We start from the raw sequence: 23,675 nt of genomic DNA on the forward strand, positions 1-23,675 counted from the left end.
TAAAAATCTTCAAAATGCCAGTTTAAATGATTGCGATTTTAACCTTGTCAGATTTTTCGCAATAATTTCTGAATTTACAGTATGCTTTTCTTATCATTCTATACATGTTGAAATTTAATATAAAACATACTGTTCAAAACTTTACTTTTGACTTTCGATAAAAATAACTGATTCCACAAAGATGCACAGAGTATTCTTCATTACTTAACATAACAAACCTTTAAAGCATCGGGTCGCGCAAAGTATACAGATGCACCGAAGGAAACAGGAAAAGTTAAGTCAACCATCTGGGCAGCAACATGACTTAAAGGGAGATAACTGACGATGACTTCCTCCTCGTAACGTAAACCAAATGTTTTGGCAAATGCACTAGCTGTCCAAACCATCTGTATAGTATTAGTAATAATATTGCACACAAATCAATGTAAACAGATACAAGAAGATGTGGTATGAGTGCCAATGAGACAACTCTCCATCCAAGTCACAATTTGTAAAAGACAAACTGTTTACATTAACCTGTCATTGTATTAGTAAAAACATTGTAGAATATTAAACTGTTTACACACTAAATAACCTTTGTCATCTAGGTTAGGTAAAATTTCAAATCAGACTAAAGTTCAATCTAATTCTAATTATATAAGTTCTAATTATAAGACATTGGAATGCCATATACTAAAAAGTCTATTGAAATTTCAGTGTTTTGAACTTGACTATTTTAATGGTAGCATAGAAGATCTAAGTAACCCTTATTTTAAATTTTCAAATTTCCAAAAATAACCAAAACAGAAGAAGCCATCTGCTTTGAAAATTCCAACCACTGTTTCAATTTCAGAAAGGGATTATAAAAGTCAGTTCTGCAGCAATATAAACAGGTATCTCTCCCTTTAGTGTACCTCTTTATATCAAACCAATGATAGATCTTTCCTTTTATAATGTATACCAATAACTGCAGTAATATCTCTTCTTCTTCACACACTTACAGACACTCTGATTTACTAAACTAACTACTGTGGATTCATTAATGTTGGTGGGATACTAATGTTCGTGTATTTCATGGAATTCAGAGAACCACAAATTTCAATACTCCATGATGTAGGACTTTTCTATTATAAGTTATATGGTTCGCTACTGACCCCATAGGAATCCATAGAGGGTTAGTAAAATCCATAGGGGGTGAGGCCGGAGGCCGAGTCTCCTATGGATTTTATTCACCCTCTATGGATCCGTAGGGGGTCAGTAGTTAACCGTATAACGAATTTATCGGACACTGGACTTTTTCTGCGGTGTTTTGTTGAAAAATAAACAATGAAACACAACAACATTAATAGATGACGTCGCCATTAACGCGTCACGAACCCCATATGAAACTTACTAACCCCATACGGTCTCATAGGGGGTCACCACGTGACGGCGTTTAACCAATCACAACGTGATAATTCATCTAAGGTCCGATAAAAGCTTATATGCAGACATTGACAAAACCAACAAATCAAATATCTATGAAAACACGTTTTTTCCACAATCCGCAAAAATTGGTACCCACCAATATATTTATATGAATCTACAGTATAATAAAACTTGTCTTGTTCAGTGTGATTTTGAGGGTAAAAATACTTCTGCTTTTTGTTGATCATTTATGTATATCTTTCTGTCCTGCTCATTTAAATTTTTTGTCAGAATTTGTTTTTTATGCCCATAGAAAATTCTGTGAAACATTGCTCTTGTCATTTGAACCTAAACAGACATGGTCAAGCGTTTTGTCTGCTCTAGATTGAAATAAAATTTGACAGCATATTTTCTGGTGTAGCAGTTGTGTAAATTTCACACATTTTTCATAAATAAGTCATATGTAAACATTCCGTGTTGCTTGTAAGTATTCCAATTTCTCATTCTTGTCCATCATTACCTGGTACCATTGTAAGAATTGACGTTAATGTGAATCTATATGTATCATTATATTTTCTGAAACTTGTGTAATCTAATATATAGAATTTGATGCACATTTTTACCATTCCAATTTTCCAATTCTATTGTATATGTATGGTATGTAATTAAGCCCATCAAATAACTATAAATATCTCCAAGAATGGCGAAATAACAACTTCTAGTGCCTTTTAAATATTGCAAATTTTATTTTTTGTACTTTGTTTTAAGAAATTTTTAATTTGCGTCCACGATTTTTTTTTCACATGTTTCTGTGTTCAGACCCTTTCTCTAACACCCTCCTGTAACAGTCATAAACACAGAAGTCTATTCTTCTAAGTAAAATATAGATCTATTTCAGATATCTACCACATTTTTGTTTCCAAAGTGAACGAATTCCATCATATTAGAAATCATGTTTAAGTTCCCACAAATCAAGTGCATTTTTCTAATAAACTTACATTATCATGACTTAACATTACTCCCTTTGGATCTCCAGTAGTTCCAGACTAAAATAATAAAAAAAAAATCATGCAATACAAACTAAATTTTTAGATAATTTATCAATATTTACTAGTGTTATGAAAAACTTATCATTTTGAAACTGAGTAGCGAATACACCTTATCGCTAATCCCAGCTGACCCACCCGCTTGAACTTTTGACGCATACAACAATCAATTTTCCATTGTGGCGTTAGATATTTTGTTTTATGACGTCAAAATATATGGGAACCTGTGTGATATCCAGCAATGAGGGACAAATAGCGATAAGGTGTATTCCTTAATGAGCCATCAGACATATCCAAGTTTATGAAAAGGAAAAAGGAATTGAGAATAAAATGCTACTATTGCAGTCTATCTGAATTGGAAATATTTCCAAAAGTTTCTTACATCTCATGTCTTAAAAAAAATAGGGCATTTATAATAAATCTAATTTGTTTTTACTTTTTTATTCAGTCTTCTAACATGTGTTTATTGTACTCCCCCATTTTCATTACTTAGTCCTTGCAAATTATAATGGCCTTCTAAAAATCTGAACATTGTCCTTTTTCTAACATTTTGACTACTTTAACAGATCTTAATTCATAGTATAATTCTCAACATGTTTTAACTACATTTACTCCTATTTTTTTTTATAATATTTTTTCATTAATTACAAAAAATAAACTAGAATATCATGCATGACTTACTGTATATATCAATGTACAACATTTATTTGGTCTTGCTAAATTAATTCTTTCTTGTAATTGTTGATCTGTAACATCCCGACCAACTTTCATAAACTCTTCCCACTGTAAATAAAAACATTGGTTTATTGAGATACACTTGTCATTCTCTTGCAGTGCATATTCCAAGAAGGATAACTCTGTTCTATTATGGGGTTATTCAAATATCTTGACAACCCATAAGCTTTTGCATAGTGAGTACATTTGGATTTAAATTTAAAGTTTACCATTATATGTTAGAACTATTCAATTGAATAGATATGGGCATTAGGACGAGACTTCAGGGCCACAGATATTTTGCCAAAGAATTAACATTTGCTGTACATAAGAGCAAAGTGAAATGAAGAGTATAACCAGAAAACATTATGACAAACAAATCTCATATGTCCAGGGCACATTACATAAAATAACTTAACTAATAATGAGTAGTATATTGAAAGATTGTTTTAGGAAAATTGGCATCCCACAACTAGTATCAATGATTCCTAATAAATGTAAATTCAGTTATTAAAGGCATGTGTTTCTCTATTAACGAATATCTTAAATAGTTGGAACGTTCCTCTACTTTGATTGATATTACACTATACCTACACTATAAACATTATCCTTCCTCTCTGCCACCTCACCAGTATATTGTACTACAGCCCTCAGACACGGTAGATTAGGCCACACTTTTAGTATTTTCTGTAATTGTTGATTGTTTTCTACTACTAATACATTTGCCTCACTGTGCTTTGCCACATATTCCACAGCCTCTGGTGTGTTTGTGGCATAGATTCCTGTGGCAAACCCTCTAAAACATACAGAAATTATTAATTCCATAGACTTAAGTATGCTCTTACAGTTGCATATAAGTACTGTATATAATAATATTACTTACAACTTACAGTATATTTATGTAACAAGTCCTATTTTGGTGAAATATAAATTATTAATTAACACAATAGTAATAGAAAAAGGTATAAAACAATTTGATACATATTCAAACGTATTAATATTCTCAACAATCTACATCTTCTTATTTCTTGGTTATTTTTGGTAAACTCTTATTTGAATGGTTTTACACTAGTAATTTTGGGGCCCTTTATAGCTTGTTGTTCGGTGTGAGCCAAGGCTCCGTGTTGAAGGCCGTATTTTAACCTATAATGGTTTACTTTTTAAATTGTTATTTGGATGGAGAGTTGTCTCATTGGCACTCACACCACATCTTCCTATATCCATCTTATTGTTAGGTTGCTCTTTTTATTGCATGTAGTTAATACTACACATTTACATCTGGATTGGACTACTTAAAATATGATGAAGTGAAATGCTAGTATTTCTTTATTCAGTGGAAACATTTGAATCTTTTTTTAAATGTAGTTTAAAATGCCATTTCTAAATTGCTGATGTTGTAAAGGGGAATAACTCAAATTGTATGATGAAAACTGAGGAACAATTTAAAGTTGTGGCTAAACTCAGTTCCATTGAGGAACAACTTGAAAGGTAATCAGCAATAAACAGTATGATAGCTTTGTGACATAATCTCTTAAGACATAAAGGTACACACTCTAGTGAGTTCAACCAGGTCTTAGTTCTCATAAACAACATTCATAAAGAAGTTATAATAGCTTATTTAGAATAAATTCACTACTCAATACCTACCCAGCAAATATACATCCTAAATCAGAAATCAACCACTCTGGAGAGTTAAATCCCAATATTCCAACACCATGATATGCTTCAAGACCAAGCTGAAAAACAAGTTATAGCTATAATATAAATGGTGGTAAATTTTATATTGCTTATACAATTGTGAATGAAGTTAGCTAGGTAAGCTTTGACTCACACAAAGTGTGAACTTTATGCACACTGTTTTCCTGAATACAAAAATACAGTGACATGCCTACACTTTGTACATATTTTACTTTTAATTCTTAATCTATAATCTTATGATTTATAAAAAAAGATGTGGTATGATTGCCAATCATGAGACAATTCTCCACAAGACACCAAAATGACACAGAAATTAGCAAGAGTACACCTTTAAAATGGCTATGTGAGTAAATTAATATTTAAAATTTGTAATTCATTCTAAATCATAAATATTTTTGCACACTTTCATGAAATGACTCAAGCTGAAATGTGTTACTAACTATGAAACAGCCAAATTCTACATAATCAAGCTGTTTTGTGTTTTTATGCAGAATACCTACATGTAAATATCCTAGTGAACAAGAATCTTTGATGCCATAAAATTATGGTTATATGCTTTCTTTCAATAAACTAAATGTTAATACACTAAATTGCATAATGGCCACTAGTTTCGATGAAGATTTTTTAAAAGATCTATTCCAAAATCTTCATCTACATGTATTGGTATTTATTATTACATGCACATTTTTGACTAATGTTGTCCAAAGAAATCCCATGGGATCAGCATACTGTGGATTCAATGAAATTTGTGGAATGTGCTGATAAGAACAAGCCATTAAAATCAATATGCAATCAATAATTTGTTTGAAACAAGTTTGAATCCATAGTCTTTTCTTTTTCAATATCATTATTTAGAACCTACTTTAATGAATGACTTGGCTGCAGCACACACATCAGCATAGTATTGTTTGTAGGTCCATTTCTTCCAAATACTTTCTCTTTTTACAGCTGTAATAAATAAGAAGAATGATATAAATTGATCCAATCATTAGCCTTGAAGGACATGCACATGTATACATGCAGTTGTTAGTGAAAATGATACAATTCTCGTAATTGATACAAGATTTTTTCAAGAAATAAAAATAAGAACAAACATAAAACAGTATTAATTGAACTAATAATTTTGAAGATAGCTAAATGCATCTTTATTTTTGTAAATAAATTGTACAAGAAAGTCACTAAAATGTTAACAATTTATTGCCATTACCCTTCAGGCATTCCTCTTAATCATTCAACTTGTAGTTATCTATATTTTTTCTTTGTACAAAATGTACTAATTTGAATACTTGAATATTTGGAAACACATTCAAACAATAAATGAATTTCATCACCAACTTCTTTTCTGCCACATTTGGAAAATTTTCTCTTTCAATTCATGGTATTTCAGGCTTTTTGTTAACAAATTTTATAAATAGTTTATGGATTGTATTGGTAAGTTTTCACCAAAAAAATCCTTTAACTTCTGTTTCTTTCTGATATACAGCCTTTTGTGCTAAGATTGCATAATATCAGATTATCACATGGCATTTTTCATATGGCATGTATTATCAGCCCTAGGTTCAATATCAGCCCGACCAAGGGCTGATAATACATGCGATATGAAAAATGACATGTTATGATCTTTTTATCATATGCTTCAACCATGGAGAAAAATAACTGATTCGTATATCCATCGTTTTACTTGGTTCTGTAATAGTAGTTTAAAGATTGAAAAGTTCACGGATGTTGTACACCAAATTTAGTACATTCGATATGAAATTTTTTGATCATTTGCCTCAAAAGAGAAAAAAACACATTTTAATATGGACGAATCCACAACAACAAACAACAAGAGGCTCTCAAGAGCCTGAATCGCTCACCTGAATTTTTTAGTTTAATTCCTCATCAATGATTATTTTGGCTTTTCAATTTATTTAAATGTTCTTTGAATCGTCCTATTTTCTTCAAAAGCAAAAACAAATCATTTTCTCCTATGTTCTATTTTAGCCATAGGAGCTATGTTTCTTGACATACAAGGAAATGAAATATAAAATTTATACTAGATACTCTGAAACTCATTGAGCCTAAGTTTGGCTGAAATTGATACAGCAGTTTCAAAGGAGAAGATTTTTTAAAGTAAGTCAACATGATGAACAAATTGTGAAAAAAAGTCTTTAAAGGGCAATTACTCCTTAAGAGGTCAATTGACAATTTTGGTCAAATAGACTTATTTGTAGATCTTACTTTGCTTAACATTCGTGCTATAAGAAGTTTATCTGTATCTATAATAATATTCAAGATAATGACCAAAAACTGCAGAAATTACCTTAAAATTACCAATTAAGTGACAGCAACCCAACAATGGGTTGTTTGATTCATCTGAAAATTTCAGGGCTGATAGATATTGACCTAATGAACATTTTTACCCCGTCAGATTTGCACTAAATGCTTTCGTTTTTGAGATATAAGCCAAAAACTGCATTTGACCCCTATGTTCTATTTTAAGTAACGGCGGCCATGTTTTTTGACGGATCAAAAATCGAAGCACACACTTTGTGCAGGATAATCTAAGGAACAATCATGCTAAGTTTCATCCAAATCCATGTAGTAGTTTCAGAGGAGAAGATTTTTTAAAGTAAGCAAATATGATGAACAAATTGTGAAAAATTGTCATTAAAGGACAATAACCCCTTAAGGGGTCAATTGACAATTTTGGTCATATTAACTTATTTGTAGATCTTACTTAGCTGATCATTTTTGCTGTTTACAGTTTATCTTTATCTATAATAATATTCAAGATAATGACCAAAAACTGCAAAATTTCCAATTAAGTGGCAGCAACCCAACAATGGTTTGTTTGATTCATTTGAAAATTTCAGGGCTGATAGATCTTGACCTAATGAACATTTTTACTTCATGTCAGATTTGCTCTAAATGCTTTCGTTTTTGAGATATAAGCCAAAAACTGCATTTGACCCCTATGTTCTATTTTAAGTAACGGCGGCCATGTTTTTGGACGGATCAAAAATCGAAGCACACACTTTGTGCAGGATACTCTAAGGAACAATCATGCTAAGTTTCATTCAAATCCATTCAGTAGTTTCAGAGGAGAAGATGTTTGAAAAATTGTTAACGACGACAGACGACGACGACGATGGACGCCAAGTGATGAGAAAAGCTCACATGGCCTTTTAGGCCAGGTGAGCTAAAAATTAACAATACACATAAGGAAGACTGTTTGACAACTTTTAAAGTAACTTTCTAAATTATGTTTGAAACTTTTAAACAATGCATTTATTTAATAATTTGTTTGTTTTTTGTTTTTTTGTTTTATTATTTCACAAAATATACTTTCAAGTATCCAAATGATTCTTTTGTACACTGCTTTGTAATGGTTTTCACTGAAAATGTAGCATTGAGGTGTATTTTCCGGAATTTGACGAGTATCAACAGAATGCCATGTGATAACGTTACGGAAAGGCATGTGATAACAATCCAAGCATGTGATAAACTTTTCATATCAGCCCGCTAGGGACCAATTCGAAAAATATGGAATTTACGTTAATTAATTGGTATTATCATACAGTAAAATTCATATGTTATTGAGTCTAAGTATATGATAAGGCAAATTATCAAACAATCATCTTTTATATCTTGTGCCATTTTAAGTTAATTAATTATAAACTTAACAATTTTACCTTAAATGTAAAGATATTACGCTGTCCGGATCCATTTGAGACCTTTACCTAATTTTTTATCCTTATGTAGGTATAGGAAGATGTGGTATGAGACCTAATTAAACATAAAAACATTAGAGAAACATATTAGCCTGGTACCCTTTGGCCTTTTAACACAAGTTATTTACCTAAGGCTAGGTGGTTTGGAGCTCTCTCAGAAGTCTTTTTAAACACTGTGATTAATGTAACTGGTTGATCAGCCTGGTTCCCTTTGGTTCCCATACGTATTTTAACAGTGCCATCACGTTTGGTTGTAGACCAAGAGTCAGCAGGGATTACTTCATCTATTCCTGTAATGATACAACAATTACAATTATCACCTTTAATGTCAATAAGAAAGCTGTTGGTTTTATCACCTAGTTATATCAATTATCATCAATGAGAAAATATTGAATGGTTATATATTATAACATAAGATTATTATTTATCATGTTAAATTTTCCCATTATTAAACCTGGATTTAATTAGATAACATTACATGATTTACTGAGGTTTTTACAACTAATTTGTTACGGCTCTTTTCCTGACATTATAATTTGCCAGTGGATAGAAGTTTGAATACATCTGAGATAGATGCATTCATATACTAGTTCCCTGTACTTTATCTGTTTGAATCCGACATCTGAGATACTTGTAAGTTGCAAGGGAGAAGACCAGCCTAGATGCATTCACATCTGAGATAGATACATTCATATCTGAGATGGATGCATTCACATCTCAGAGATAACCTATAAGGTTCTAAATCCAATTGAACCATTTGGAGTAAACTGAGGAAACTAAATTCCTTCTTTTTAATACATTTGTTTCAACCATATCCAAGGAAGCTTCTTCTTACAACATGTGACATACACATGAACATCATGATCACATGGTATTTTTCACTGCCTTTGAGTGGCTGGTGAACAATCATTCCTCGAGTGTACCATCTACCTATACTTCTGTACTGGCATAACTTTACTAATACATTCTATCTGTCATTAATGATGTAACTGTTTTATTTACAAAGGTTGCATTTCAATCAACCAAAGTTTGACAGTAGTTCATTTTGACTACAATTGTTTTATGTTGCTTTTTTTCTGTGGTTTTATGCCATTATTAATTATTGGCTCTCCAAACTTTTTGTCCCAGTTTATAAACCTGATGCAAATTACTTTGAACAAAAATCAGTAAAGTTATCTGAGTCTTTAAAAATCATTATTCAGAACATGGGGATGTTTGAAAAGAAATGGTTAATATGACGCATAGAAGTCTCCCATTGCACTCAAATGATATTGATGGTAGCAGATTAATTTTTGGATAAGGCTAACAACATATGAGAAGTGGCTGCCTCCTCAGTACTTAGCCAGCAAATCGAGGCAACTGTTTTCATTTAATACCTTGTTTCAAAAGAAAAAATATGCAGAAGTTGGGATATTTTAGTTTTTACAAAGAAACTTCTCTGATATATATCTATCATGTTAAAAATTGATTAAAATTTGGACCATACATTTGTTTTAATAAACAGAAGCCCAGATAAGGACATTTTATTATACCAACTCTACATTGGTGTGAAAATTTATGTTTACTTTGGCCTATCTTCTGTAAATAAACAAAAGCCTATAGCCATATCATTTGGGAGGGTGTTTCAAATTTCATAGATAGCTTAAGTATATATATATCATTATAAAACCATACCATATGAGGTTAAGTTCTCTATTGTTAAAATCAAATTAGATAAAAGAAAGTAAAGCAACCTAAAAGTTTTCACACAAATCAGTATTTTATAGGAGTTATGTTTCAGATTGATTCTCATTGTTATTGTCTTCTTGTCAGGCTATCTAGTACGTCTTATATTAACTAGGTCTCTTGATCAGGTATTAAACAGAAAGTCAGTCAGCTGAATCAAAATTAAATGTCCTATAAATTCTTTACATATAATTATATGTGTAAAATGTCAATCATATCTTATAATAATAATTGTTAGAACGAATCAATTCAAATAAGACTAGGTTGATAAAGTTTCTATTTAAAGGGCTTATATTTTTTTTCATGTTATATAGAGAAAGAAGTTATTTGAAAGTTGGAACATTATTATTAGGTAATACTTTCAGTGTGCAAAAGATTTTTTCTCATTAATTCTATCTGTCCTATTATGTTTACAGGTTTTCATGTGATAGACTTTTTTTAGCATCTAATAGACATAAGGATAGCATCTACTAGATATTTATGAGGATTAAATGGAATAGATCTTGTGATAGCATCTGATATATCATGGGATAGCATTAATTTGATCTTGGGATAGCATCTGATAGATCTTGGGATAACATCTGATAGATCTTGGGATAGCATCTGATAGATCTTGGGATAGCATTAAAAAAATCATGGAATAGCATCTTAGTGATTTTGGGATAACATCTAATAGATCTTGATATAGCATTTCATAGATCTTAGAATTTCATCTTATATAGGTCATGTGATAGCATTTCATAGATCATGGGATAGCATTTTATAGATCATGGGATAGCATTTTATAGATCATGGAATAGCATTTTATAGATCATGGGGTAGAATATAAGAGATCCGTGGATAGCATCTTCTAGGTCATGTGATAGCATTTCATAGATCATGGGGTATCATCTAATATATCACAGGATATAGCATCTAGTAGATCATGGGTAGCTTCTAATAGGTTGATTTTCGAGTCTGAGTACAAAAATCATGCTCCAAAGTTTTATGACTGTGAGGCCTGATATATCAAATGATATAGCATCTAGTAGATCATGGGTCATGATGGGATAGCATCTAACAGATCATAGGACATGTATACTTCATATTTAAGTTTCATTAATTGAAACAAAACACCAGGATGCAAAAAATTAGTCATACATGTTGCATCATTTGTCATAAGATCTTTCAGATAACTATATATATCTCAACAGTTTACTGTATATAATTGGTCAGGCATACTGTGAGCCATCTGATTTTGAATTGTCACCTAGTATTTTAAATCTGCTCTGTCATTTAAATATCTGTACTACAAAGGTATGCTACAGGCTTTACTTGGATTTTGTCATGTAAAACATGTATACTTTGGACTTTGCACTCGTGAATGTTTTTGCTATTTTGCATGATTATGATTAAATTTCTGTCTGATTCTATTCTACATTGTTTTAAAGGACATTCCAGTGGACTTTAAACTTGCAACATGAAACAGTTAAACCAAGTTTCGTGATTAAAATAAGCACTCAATACCATACATTTTTTGAGAATTTGTTGCACGTATTCAATACTTCAATAATGATACACAAGGTTCAGTGCATCATAAGCCTATTTGGCTGGCTGAAAATTACTTGTATATATAAATGCAATTTTTGTTATAATTCAGGTTGCACTTTAATATTAAAGTATTCTATACTATCTATTCTATTCTATAGGGCTTCATAAAAACATATTTCTTTGGTATCTTAGGATTTTAACCTTATGTAAACTGCTATTGAGTGTATAACTTCTTACAGTTACATCATCTTAGATATTTTAATGAATAAAATTGAGAATGGAAATGGGGAATGTGTCAAAGAGACAACAACTCGACCAAATAAAAAAAACAACAGCAGAAGGTCACCAACAGGTAATGAATGTCTATTAATCTTTTATTAACGAATCAAATGATTTTTTAAAATAATTTTCAGGATCTTATAATATTGTGCTGGAAAAGCTTTGACCAAAGCACATTTTCAATGAAATGCAGAAGCCTCCTACTAAAATGTGCATATATGATCAATGCTTTACAACCCTATAACATTAAAAAAGAAGCTGACTTGTTCTCAAAATAGCATTTTTAATCTACAACAAAGCCTGCGTCAAAGCTGTTGTACTTTGTACAGAAATAAAATATTATATTGGAGTGCCTTGCAAATGTTGTATAAATCAAAATCTTCAGACTAGACAGACACAATATGAAGAATCCCAATTCCAAATCGACCAGCATTTGTTATTTCAAAAATTTATGTGTGCCGCAGAAGCAGCAAGATCCAATTTTCAAGTATGTGAAATCAGCATTATGCTTTAATAATTTTAAGCGCATTGTTAGGTACATAAGCTTACTTGTCCTATATATCTTTGATTAACCATGTTTACAAAACAAACAATTTAATGTGATTTTTATAGAACCAAATTTATCTTATTTGATTTGAATACAAATAAATTGCATTTTGATTTCATGTAAATAGTACTATAACTCAAAAAATATTGTGACTGCTTATTAATGTACAATGCATACTCACCTGAAGTTGATAAACTCATTGTCCTAACAGTCCAGTACTGAACAAAATAAGTCTCTCATCCAAATATAGTGCAATATTTAAATACATCCAGTTTGTATAGAAATTCAATACTTTAATCTCACTATAAAATCTCTTGTTAAATTTTGAACAAATCTCTCAATTTTAATTATAGTGAAAAATTCAAAATAAATCTGGTTACAAAAATTCACTGTTGCAGTCAAAACATTATAATCCTTTTACAATAACTCTGGGTCACATTCATGTAGGTATTTAATTACACACTGTTAATGAAGTAACGAAGTCCACATTTAACCTTTATTTATAAATCAAATAAACTGTAAACAAAATAGCCTCGTAAACAAACACATCAGATCTAGTTGACAAAGTTTGAAGAAATATATCTTTTAGAGATTATCATGTGAACTGTGAGGATCTTGGTGGAAATATATATAACACATGATATCGTTATAAAGGTAATAAAACGTACAGGTAGACCCAGGTGATATTATAGGTAGACTCGGTTGATTGATTACAATAATAATACACTTTTCTATCAGACCCATTCGGCCGTGTTAAGATCAATGAATGTAAATACAATTGTTTGTCATATCTTATGTCATTTAATGAGGAAATGTCAACAATTGTTTTCCTGAACATATGAAATTAATTTAATGTGTTGTTATTTATATTGGTTGTTATTTAAGTGGTAAACATGATTTATTTGTCTATCTAATTTTAGCACAGATCACAACAATTGTTAGTTTCATTTTCCAAACTGCACCAATCTGATCAAGTAAATAAATCAGGGAAATAGAAATGTATTTTTATCCTTCAATGACAGCCTCTATTTTGTTGCACATGACAACAAAGGGGGAATAACTCTATGACTTCTATGGTATTATTAACATATCAGTATTTAATGTGTACATCTTCGATTTAAATTAACAATCCAATTGAGTTCCTTAATTGGATACATGAATTGTTTTTATTTTTATATTTTAAGTTTAATTTTATGTACAAAGCAATCAAAACCATGAAATTTGATTTTACAAAATACTTTCAATTTAGTTAGTACAAATGTAGTAGAATGTTTTTCTTGACGGTCAATATCGGGAAGTACTTTATTTGAAGCCTATAGCTACAAGCAAAGACTTACAACAACTTTGTACAAAATGGTAATCCCCAAACAAACATAAGAGGCTACAGAACATTTTTATGTTTTAATTCAAAAATTGATTTAACTTACTTGTAATTTTTTTTGTTATTTGAAGAAAATTTAGTTAATTTCTAACATAAAATTGAAAACAGATGTGTTGTGTGCATTTATCTGTTAAATTAAGTCACAGTTTTTTTTTGTCCAACAAATAACGTTGTCATTTTAATTAGATAATTTGTTGTGGTCAGGTGTGACAAGAATCAGGGTATACATGAATATAAATAAGATGTGATATGAGTGTATGTATATATATGAGCAATATTCTTTTACAAATTTACCTTCAACTGACAAAAGAACAGGCTTTGGTTCATATATCTCCTTTTGCAAAACAACATCATTTTCTACTAGTTCAGTCTTTTCCTGTTCTGTATTTGTTATTTCTACAGTTTTTGCCTCTGATACTATTTCTTCAACATTTTTGTTTTCATTTTTATTTTCCAGATCTATTTCCTGCAATGTGCTTGCTGTAACTTCTTCAGCAGGAGAAGAGATTGGATTGTCATTGCTTGAAGTTTCTCTTGGTTCCACTGTGATCACATCTTCATCTGTTCCATTTTTACTGATATTACTTTCTTCAGTTTCCATGGAAACAGATTCCACTTTTTCAGTCAATACACTTTCATTTTGATTAATGTCCTCTATTTTTACATTATCTGTAGAAGGTTCCTTTTTATTATCATTATCTTCATTGGAGGAGTCAGAGTGTCCATTGACGATGACCTCACCATTGACCTTTCCTGTCACATGACCATTTGCAGCTCCTTCAGAGGTGACATTGATCTTTGTGACAAATGATGAGCTCCTAGAAGATAAGATTTATTAAATCAAGAAAAAATGTGTACAAGGAGCCTCTGGCCTTTGTTAGTCTTATATTATTTTAATTTTGGTTTTTGAGTACAATTTGGAAATTAGTATGGCGTTCATTATCACTGAACTAGTATATATTTGTTTAGGGGCCAGCTGAAGGACGCCTCCGGGTGTGGGAATTTCTCGCTACATTGAAGACCTGTTGGTGACCTTCTGTTGTTGTTTTTTGGTGTTTTTTTCTTTGGTCGGGTTGTTGTCTCTTTGACACATTCCCCATTTCCATTCTCAATTTTATATACCTTGAAATATCAAGGCCGTAGCGCATGTCCTTTTAAAGTGAGGCATTCCGCCGAGCGGAGCGAGGCGAAAAATTTTTGGGCCCTTTTTTTTTAGGGGGGTTCGGATACATGAAACGGAAGAAGCTTATTTCAGCATTACTATCTATAATAAAAAAAAAAAAATATAACAGAAATGCGGATTTTTTTTATTAGCTAGCCTAGTAAGTAGCAAAACGAGTTTCAATATTAAAGTTAATCTCTGTTGGTCAACCAAAACTTTACGATTCTCCTGTGATTTTGTACTATTAAAAGGCTTCAACACACCTTCTGATGTATATACATATATATTTATCTCAAACAGCAAGTTATAAGCTTCTAAAAGACGAGAACATATAATAAGCATCAATTAGGATACATTTATTATACATAATCATTAACCATGCATAAGAATGGGTACAGAGAAGACTAGACCAACATTGTTACTTAACCAGATGTTTGACGTTCTAATGTCACAAGTGATCACAAGTTATCTGTAAAAATGTAAACATTCCGCTGGAAGACATGTCAACCTACCTGGACACATTATTCTACCAATTTTTAAGTCATTGGTCTGACCTACCGTTTCGGGGTTCGAACCCACGGCCTACCACAATAGAATCAATGGAACACGCTAGCATACAACTAGACAATGTTAATAGAATAAAAGAAACACGAATAAAATATTTTCAAACAATACCAAAAATATATTTCATACTTTTATTAAAGATAAATAAAAATCATGAATTGCCTTATACATTAAAGACTTCCATATTTATGAAAACGGCGCTTCATGATTTTGTTCAGTAAATCAATTATAAATAATCATTATATTTTTTGGTCAATGAATTATTTTTATCGATTTGCATTTGCAGCATGTTTGTTGTTCAGTGTGTTAACATTGGTAGATTCAAAAATAAACCAAGAAAGTTATAAGCCAGCATACACATGAGTTTCCCTTTTCATCTTTTTTTCTCTTTAAAGAATCCGTCTTCAACAAGTTTTGTAACGACATAAATAAGATTTGTTTCAATTTTTGTATTTTGATTTGCAATCGGGACACTTATTTTTTTTTACCGTCACCGCTATGGTAAAATAATTATATTCAAAATCGCTGCTGCAGATTGAAAACACTGTATGGAGTGTGCCGGTAGATAGTTTGAAACTCGAAACTCGCATATTGATAATGTAAAATACATGAAATTAAAATAAAAATGACACTTCTAAAGTTTGATTGTCGTTTCAAAAGTGAGGCATTTGCCTCATTTGCCTCCATTACGCTACGGCCCTGAATATAATCCGTTCTGATTTGTGGTAACTTCTAGACATATCTCTTACTGTGGAATCATCATTATTTGTTTCGTACCAATTTAAAAAAAATATGTGGGTACATCTGAACCACAAATTTAAATGTTCAAATATAAAGAGTTCCATATTTTTTATAATAGGCTTTAGTGCAGACAACAAAATCAAATATACACAAACAAGAATGTGTCCACAGTACACGGATGCCCCACTCGCACTATCATTTTCTATGTTGACTGGACCGTGAAATTGGAATAAATTCCCTAATTTTGTATTAAAATTAGAAAGATCATATCATGGGGAACATGTGTACTAAGTTTCAAGTTGATTGGACTTCAACTTCATCAAAAACTACCTTGACCAAAAACTTTAACCTGAAGTGTAACAGACGGACCAACAAAAGGAAGAACGGATGCACAGACCAGAAAACATAATGCCCCTCTACTATCGTAGGTGGGGCATAAAAATGGTACCCATAAAAATAAATGAATCCACTCTTGTTTCACATGTTGATGTGACAGAGTATTGTTAAATAAAGCATTTTGTATTGTATTGTAATATATATGTAAACAGACATCAATTTTATGTTATCATGGTAATGATGCAGCTAATATATATTTTTACAGAGAGATGACTTATTCTAAGTCTTACAATAGTGCACATATGCTTGCAATGATAATTGTATAGGAACTGAAAAGTAATCACAACAGCAATGACTTCATACATATAGCCGAGTACCATTAACATCTCAAATGTGGAACAATACAGGTACCATTATCAATGAACTTTGGGAGCCACATTAACAGGCAAATGAAAGGAAGACACTTAAGAAACCCAGTACTACACATAAATTTTTGTGTGTCTGTCCAAAGTCAGGAGCCTCTGGCCTTAGTTCGTTTTGTGGCCTTCAGCTGTTTTTTGCCTTTTGGTCAGGTTGCTGTCTCCTTGACACATTCCCCATATCTATTTTCAAATTTATTATACATGGGACTGTAAGTCTTTGAGATGTTCAACAAGGATATATATTCATTCTTTTTCAACACATTGTTTTGACACTAAGCCAAGGAGTCTTTGCTCCTACTTTATACCCTGCTCATGACACAAAGAAGCAGATACCAATTTTATGTCAATCAAATGAACTCATCTACCCAAGTGGGTCAAGGGAACTACACTAACATCAGTCCACCAAGTACATTTTTCCAAATTACTTACTCTTACTATTCCTGATGAAAGTAAATTAAGAATTGTACAGCATGGACATTGAAGAAGAAAATTTACGTTTTTATCATTTGACTGAAAATTAACAAATATCATCCTCTGAAATGTCAAACAAACTAATAATTTTATAATGACATCATAATTATATTGTACATACAAGTCAGAAGAATCCCCTGCCTCCTTAGGTACACCACCACTCTCTGTCTCCGACATTGTAATTCCTGAAAAATGTAATGAAATCTTTATAAGATATTAAAGTATTTACTCAAATTGTTTACTCTAAATGCAATACCTTTAACTTATATTTGTGTAGCTAGTTTTAAGCATGGATAACCATTTAAATAGACAGCATTTAAAATAATTCTAAAGAAAAAGTTCACTTACATGTATAATTCTCACATATTCAAGGTCTCAAAATATATCTACTTGGAATTTAAATTGATGTTATTTGAACAGAATACATTTAAAAGATAATTCTCAATTTTAAGATATCAGGTCAAAAATTAGGTCAATGATTTCTATAAAAGTATTATACATTCATGCTTATTTTAATAACTTTATTATGTAATATATACTTGTCTGGGAAGAACAGGATGAAGTTTATGTCTTTAAAGAAAGTAACGTTAAAGTCAATGCTCCAGTGCATTCTTCTGAAAACCATTTGAGAGATGCATTTTCCAATTGTGAATTATTGCATGTTTCTATATCATGTAAATCAAGAGTATGGTTGGGTAGCGAGCTGTTTGCTAATTTTGAAGAAGCATCAATTGAGTAGAACCCTGTACGTCATGTTAATAAGTTTTAACATGGTTAAATTTAGAAAAAGACTTTTGAAAAATTGTTGTGAACTTTTGAGTCTGTAGACAAAATAGGCATATTTTTTTTGGTACTCATACTCTAAAATCAACCAATCAAAATGCTGGATTTCATGCTTAGAGCATTATTTTTATGCACTTGAGCACTAAGCAAAGTTTTATGACTTCAACCTCTTATCTTTAAAATATTTTCTCTAAGTTTACTGCGAACCAAATAATATTTGGGAGCAGTTAATTCTCACAACCTTTGGGAGTGTAAAAGTAAAGCTATTGACAAATATTATTTGTCACAAATTTGTCTTGTTGACTAAGATTTTCTTATTATATGAATACTCCAACAAAGTAAGAAAATATGGCTTATTGAGAAAAAAAAGACTATACATGTACATGAAAAATAAGTTGTTTTACAGTTTCACATTCATTTTCTGTGACAAACAATATGAACAACATGTAAATATGATTCATTTTATTCTATGCAGCTATGCAGAAAAAAGTGCTACTGGAAAACTTAATGTACCTAAGGACAAGGTGAATCAAAGAAACTATATAAAATAATGCCTTCAAATTATGAAATATAAGTGTATTTTGAGAGGAGTAGCCAACCAAATAAGATTATTTGAAAAGAAAATTAGGGTTCTTTAAATCTTAATCAAATAAAAAATTATCATTCCAACAGAATTCATCTAAAGTTCATGGTAAACTACCTGAACCAAACATTTTGTACTAATTTCCCACGATCACATTTCAATGCTCAGTGACTAGTGAAATCGGTTAAAACCTCATATTTTAAAAAGTTCATATCGTAATAAACATTAGTTCTTAGTTTGAAGATGATGTGACCACAATTTTAATAGTAAACTATTGTAACTTGATACATGGCATAATATGGATGGATGTACACACGGATAAAAAAAAATAATGCCCCTCTTGGAGGGAGGGTATAATAAAAAATAAATACCATACATATATGATCTGTCTAGTATTCAAGGTTTTAAACTATAAAAATGCTTGGAGGAACAAACTTTATGAACATGTTTTATTTTTGCAAATTTTTCACTTGTTTAAATGTTTTACAATTCATGGAAATTCTTATTATTTACTTCAAGATTTTTGTGTATTTCACATGTTCATCAAATTATTAGGGTATCTTCAAAACTCTTTTTCTATTAAAACATCTATGCATCTACTTACTCTTGATATAAGGGTTGGTCCTTCCCTGGAGTGGATAAATTCAGTGTGAAATAGAGCTTAGTGTCTAATTTTACTGCAGATAATTTGAAAACAGAAATTTTTACACTGAATTTAAAGAAAAGGACTACTTTTATGCATTATTCAAGAAAACAAAACAATGGTATTATAACAAAACATCTTGACTGGTCATTGTTTACCTGTACAAAGGTAAACTGAGGTGACTAGTCTACCTTGTGAACACCTATCAATTAAAGTATGTTATCAGATGAATACCTAGTATATACTTGAAAGTGCAATAACCATGATAATAAATTAAATTATTTTTGCCTTAAATGAAATGCAACATCACACATAAACATGTAAAACAGAGTTAATGACTTACTTACCTTTGTTTTTACTAAACAAACCTTAGTACGAGGGAATCTCAGGTGAAAACGACCACACCTGTGTCAGAATAACAACGATTTTTAGGTATCTAATACTCCTACCATATCAAGTAATAAAATCATGAAGACCCAACCAACCATGGAAGTATCCTAATAATCATGTCATGTGTATCGTATTTGTTATGTCAAAAAATTGTATAAATTCCTAATGTTCACAGTATGTAAAAAAGTAAGTTTTGTGGGTGAAAGTCTAATAAAAACAGTTTTTGCATAAAAAAAAATGTCACCAATTTTTAAGTAATACAATAAGAACAAATGAATAGTTTATTCCCTAAGAGACATTAGGACTTTGATAAAATTGAAAAAATGAATAATAAATACAATTAAAATATTATTGAAAACTTTTAATACAAGACAAAATTGATTGATTGATTGATTTACTACATTGCTTAAAGACTAAGAACAATTATTACAATCAAAAATATTAAAACCAACAATCAAAAGTAAACTTGTGGCTGGTCCGTTATCTTCTATATTAACCTTCAGCAGGTTTATTACCAGTGGAATTAAACATGGTAAAGCCACCAACAATCAATCAATTTACCATGTTATTATCAAGAAGCTTGAATACAATACATAAAAATGTCTAAAATATTTGATGCCTGAGGAAACTAGTTCTTGAGTTTTAATTGAAAAGCTGTTTTATGTAAATTTGAGTGAACATGGTTCTTACCTGACAAATGTGTATTACCCAGGATATTTACTATTTTTTGTAAATTTTAATAATTTACTTCCCCTTTTACTACATGTAATACATCCTTATTTTAATAGTCTACTTATACATACTTAGTATAAGAATTTTGCAAATCATTTCTAATCTTTATAAATGTATCATTAAAACTTTCTTCCTGTGAGTGTTTTCAATACAGACAATCAAAAATAAAGGATATATATTTCAAAAGAAAGACTTATATAATCTTTTCATTTCAATAAATATTCAAATAGTTTTCAGGTCTTTTCAAAGCTTATAATACAACATGAGGTAGTACTCATTGCAGAAGTCAGGAAAGTTAGTTTCATCAAGTAGTTTTGATGTTTAACTTGATAAAACATTATTTTTCTCCTAGATGGACATTGCAGAGTCAGAGACACATATATATGTATGTCTCTGACAGAACTAACATTACAGGATAGAACTGTGATCACTGGTACAGCCACGTATCGCTTCTTTTATGCTATGGTGTTTAAAGTTTCTTATATATTTATAAGCAATTATTCTTGATCTTTTGTTTGCTTATATGTTCTTTGCACTATTTTTGTGTTTTGTATTTTGTTTTTAGTTGTCTTAAGCTTTATTTGCTTTGTTGTCTTAAATTGTTTTTACTTGCTTTATTTATTTTTTTTGTATTTTTTTTTATTTAATGTTTTTTTTTTAGGGGGGGGGGGTAGAGTTTACAGTGAACTTTTTACACTCCACAGTTGAACACCAATGACCTTAAATATTTACTTTCTTATCCTGGGATTAGTAGGTCTCTGTCTCAGTAAGGATTATATTTCTCTATCCTAATAATTTCTATAGATTATTGACATTACTGATGTCATTTCCTATGTATTTAAGTCTTCACATATATATCCTTTCCTTCCTAGTTTATTGTTTTATATGCAAATCTCATTGTTTTTTATAAAAAAAAAAAACCGACCAAGTCTTCTCTGTGTAGTATTTGTATTTGTATCTGTCCAATGAGTTAAGCCTTTTTCAATTGATTTTTATACATGTAGTTAGTTCTTATGTTGTACTGTGCACCACTGTTCCAGGTTTAGGGAGGAAGGTTGGGATCCCACTAACATGTTTAATCCTACCATGTTCTGTATGTATGTGCCTGTCCCAAGTTAGGAGCCTGTAATTCAGTGGATGTCGTTTGTTTAAGTGTAACATATTTGTTTTTCTTTAATTTATTTAAAATAAATAAAGCCACTAGTTTTCTCATTTGAATTGTTTTACATTGTCATTTTGGGACTTTTATAACTGCCTATATGTGGTATGGGCTGTATGGTGATCTACATCTGTTTATTTCTTTGTCATTTTGTCTCTTGTGGAGAGTTGTCTCATTGGCAATTATACCACATCTTCTTTTTTATACCTATACAAAACATTTATACCAGAGTTATTTTTTTTTTTAAATACAAAATGTACATGGTGTATATTAAACTATTGAAATAACAGGAGAAATAAAAAAAAAGTTATAATAAAGTCTGTGAAAAAACCCTGACATCTGAAAAGCATATTTGTGAGGGGTTCTTGCCAGTAAACTTGAATAAAGCAATGTGGCAGGTGTCCAGGTAAATCAGAATAAAGCAATGTAAGAGATGTCTGTGTAGACCAGAATAAAGCAATGTGACATGTGTGTAGGTAAACCAGAATAAAGCTATGTGACAGGTGTGTAGGTAAACCAGAATAAAGCTATGTGAGAGATGTCTGTGTAAACCAGAATAAAGCAATGTGACATGTGTGTAGGTAAACCAGAATAAAGCTATGTGAGAGATGTCTGTGTAGACCAGAATAAAGCAATGTGACATGTGTGTAGGTAAACCAGAATAAAGCTATGTGACATGTGTGTAGGTAAACCAGAATAAAGCAATGTGACAGGTGTGTAGGTAAACCAGAATAAAGCTATGTGAGAGATGTCTGTGTAGACCAGAATAAAGCAATGTGACATGTGTGTAGGTAAACCAGAATAAAGCAATGTGACAGGTCTGTAGACCAGAATAAAGCAATGTGACATGTGTGTAGGTAAACCAGAATAAAGCTATGTGGCAGGTGTCCAGGTAAATCAGAATAAAGCTATGTGAGAGATGTCTGTGTAAACCAGAATAAAGCAATGTGACATGTGTGTAGGTAAACCAGAATAAAGCTATGTGAGAGATGTCTGTGTAGACCAGAATAAAGCAATGTGACATGTGTGTAGGTAAACCAGAATAAAGCTATGTGACATGTGTGTAGGTAAACCAGAATAAAGCAATGTGACATGTGTGTAGGTAAACCAGAATAAAGCTATGTGAGAGATGTCTGTGTAGACCAGAATAAAGCAATGTGACATGTGTGTAGGTAAACCAGAATAAAGCAATGTGACAGGTGTGTAGGTAAATCAAAATAAAGCAATGTGACATGTGTGTAGGTAGACCAGAATAAAGCAATGTGACATGTGTGTAGGTAAACCAGAATAAAGCAATGTGAGAGATGTCTGTGTAGACCAGAATAAAGCAATGTGACATGTGTGTAGGTAAACCAGAATCGAGCTATGTGAGAGATGTCTGTATAGACCAGAATAAAGCAATGTGACATGTGTGTAGGTAAACCAGAATAAAGCTATGTGAGAGATGTCTGTGTAGACCAGAATAAAGCAATGTGACATGTGTGTAGGTAAATCAGAATAAAGCAATGTGACATGTGTGTAGGTAAACCAGAATAAAGCAATGTGACATGTGTGTAGGTAAACCAGAATAAAGCAATGTGACATGTGTGTAGGTAAATCAGAATAAAGCTATGTGAGAGATGTCTGTGTAGACCAGAATAAAGCAATGTGACATGTGTGTAGGTAAA

At 31.2% G+C, this 23,675-nt stretch overlaps 1 protein-coding gene across 9 annotated transcripts in view; it reads right to left on the reverse strand.

The window, feature by feature from the left end:
- LOC134714888 (long-chain-fatty-acid--CoA ligase ACSBG2-like) overlaps positions 1–23,675 on the reverse strand; it is a 47,937-nt gene that overhangs the window by 13,660 nt on the left and 10,602 nt on the right. For 4 of the 9 annotated variants that reach the window (XR_010106586.1, XM_063576574.1, XM_063576571.1 and 1 more), the window contains exons 2-9: positions 17,840–17,903; positions 14,317–14,840; positions 8,689–8,850; positions 5,707–5,792; positions 4,794–4,882; positions 3,741–3,942; positions 3,114–3,215; positions 2,385–2,432 (exon numbers count right to left, since the gene is read on the reverse strand). Coding sequence is in view for 8 of the 9 variants with exons in the window: in XM_063576571.1 (XP_063432641.1) it covers positions 2,385–2,432; positions 3,114–3,215; positions 3,741–3,942; positions 4,794–4,882; positions 5,707–5,792; positions 8,689–8,850; positions 14,317–14,840; positions 17,840–17,903 (1,277 nt within the window). In the remaining variant the exon portion in view is untranslated. Of the gene's footprint in view, positions 1–218; positions 387–2,384; positions 2,433–3,113; positions 3,216–3,740; positions 3,943–4,793; positions 4,883–5,706; positions 5,793–8,688; positions 8,851–12,822; positions 13,613–14,316; positions 14,841–17,839; positions 17,904–19,688; positions 19,798–20,074; positions 20,195–20,807; positions 20,829–23,675 lie in introns of those variants that run through there. The other 5 variants (XM_063576572.1, XM_063576576.1, XM_063576575.1 and 2 more) reach the window with 5 other exon arrangements.

This window comes from Mytilus trossulus, chromosome 4 (genome assembly GCF_036588685.1).
Source record: "Mytilus trossulus isolate FHL-02 chromosome 4, PNRI_Mtr1.1.1.hap1, whole genome shotgun sequence".
NCBI lineage: Eukaryota > Metazoa > Mollusca > Bivalvia > Mytilida > Mytilidae > Mytilus > Mytilus trossulus.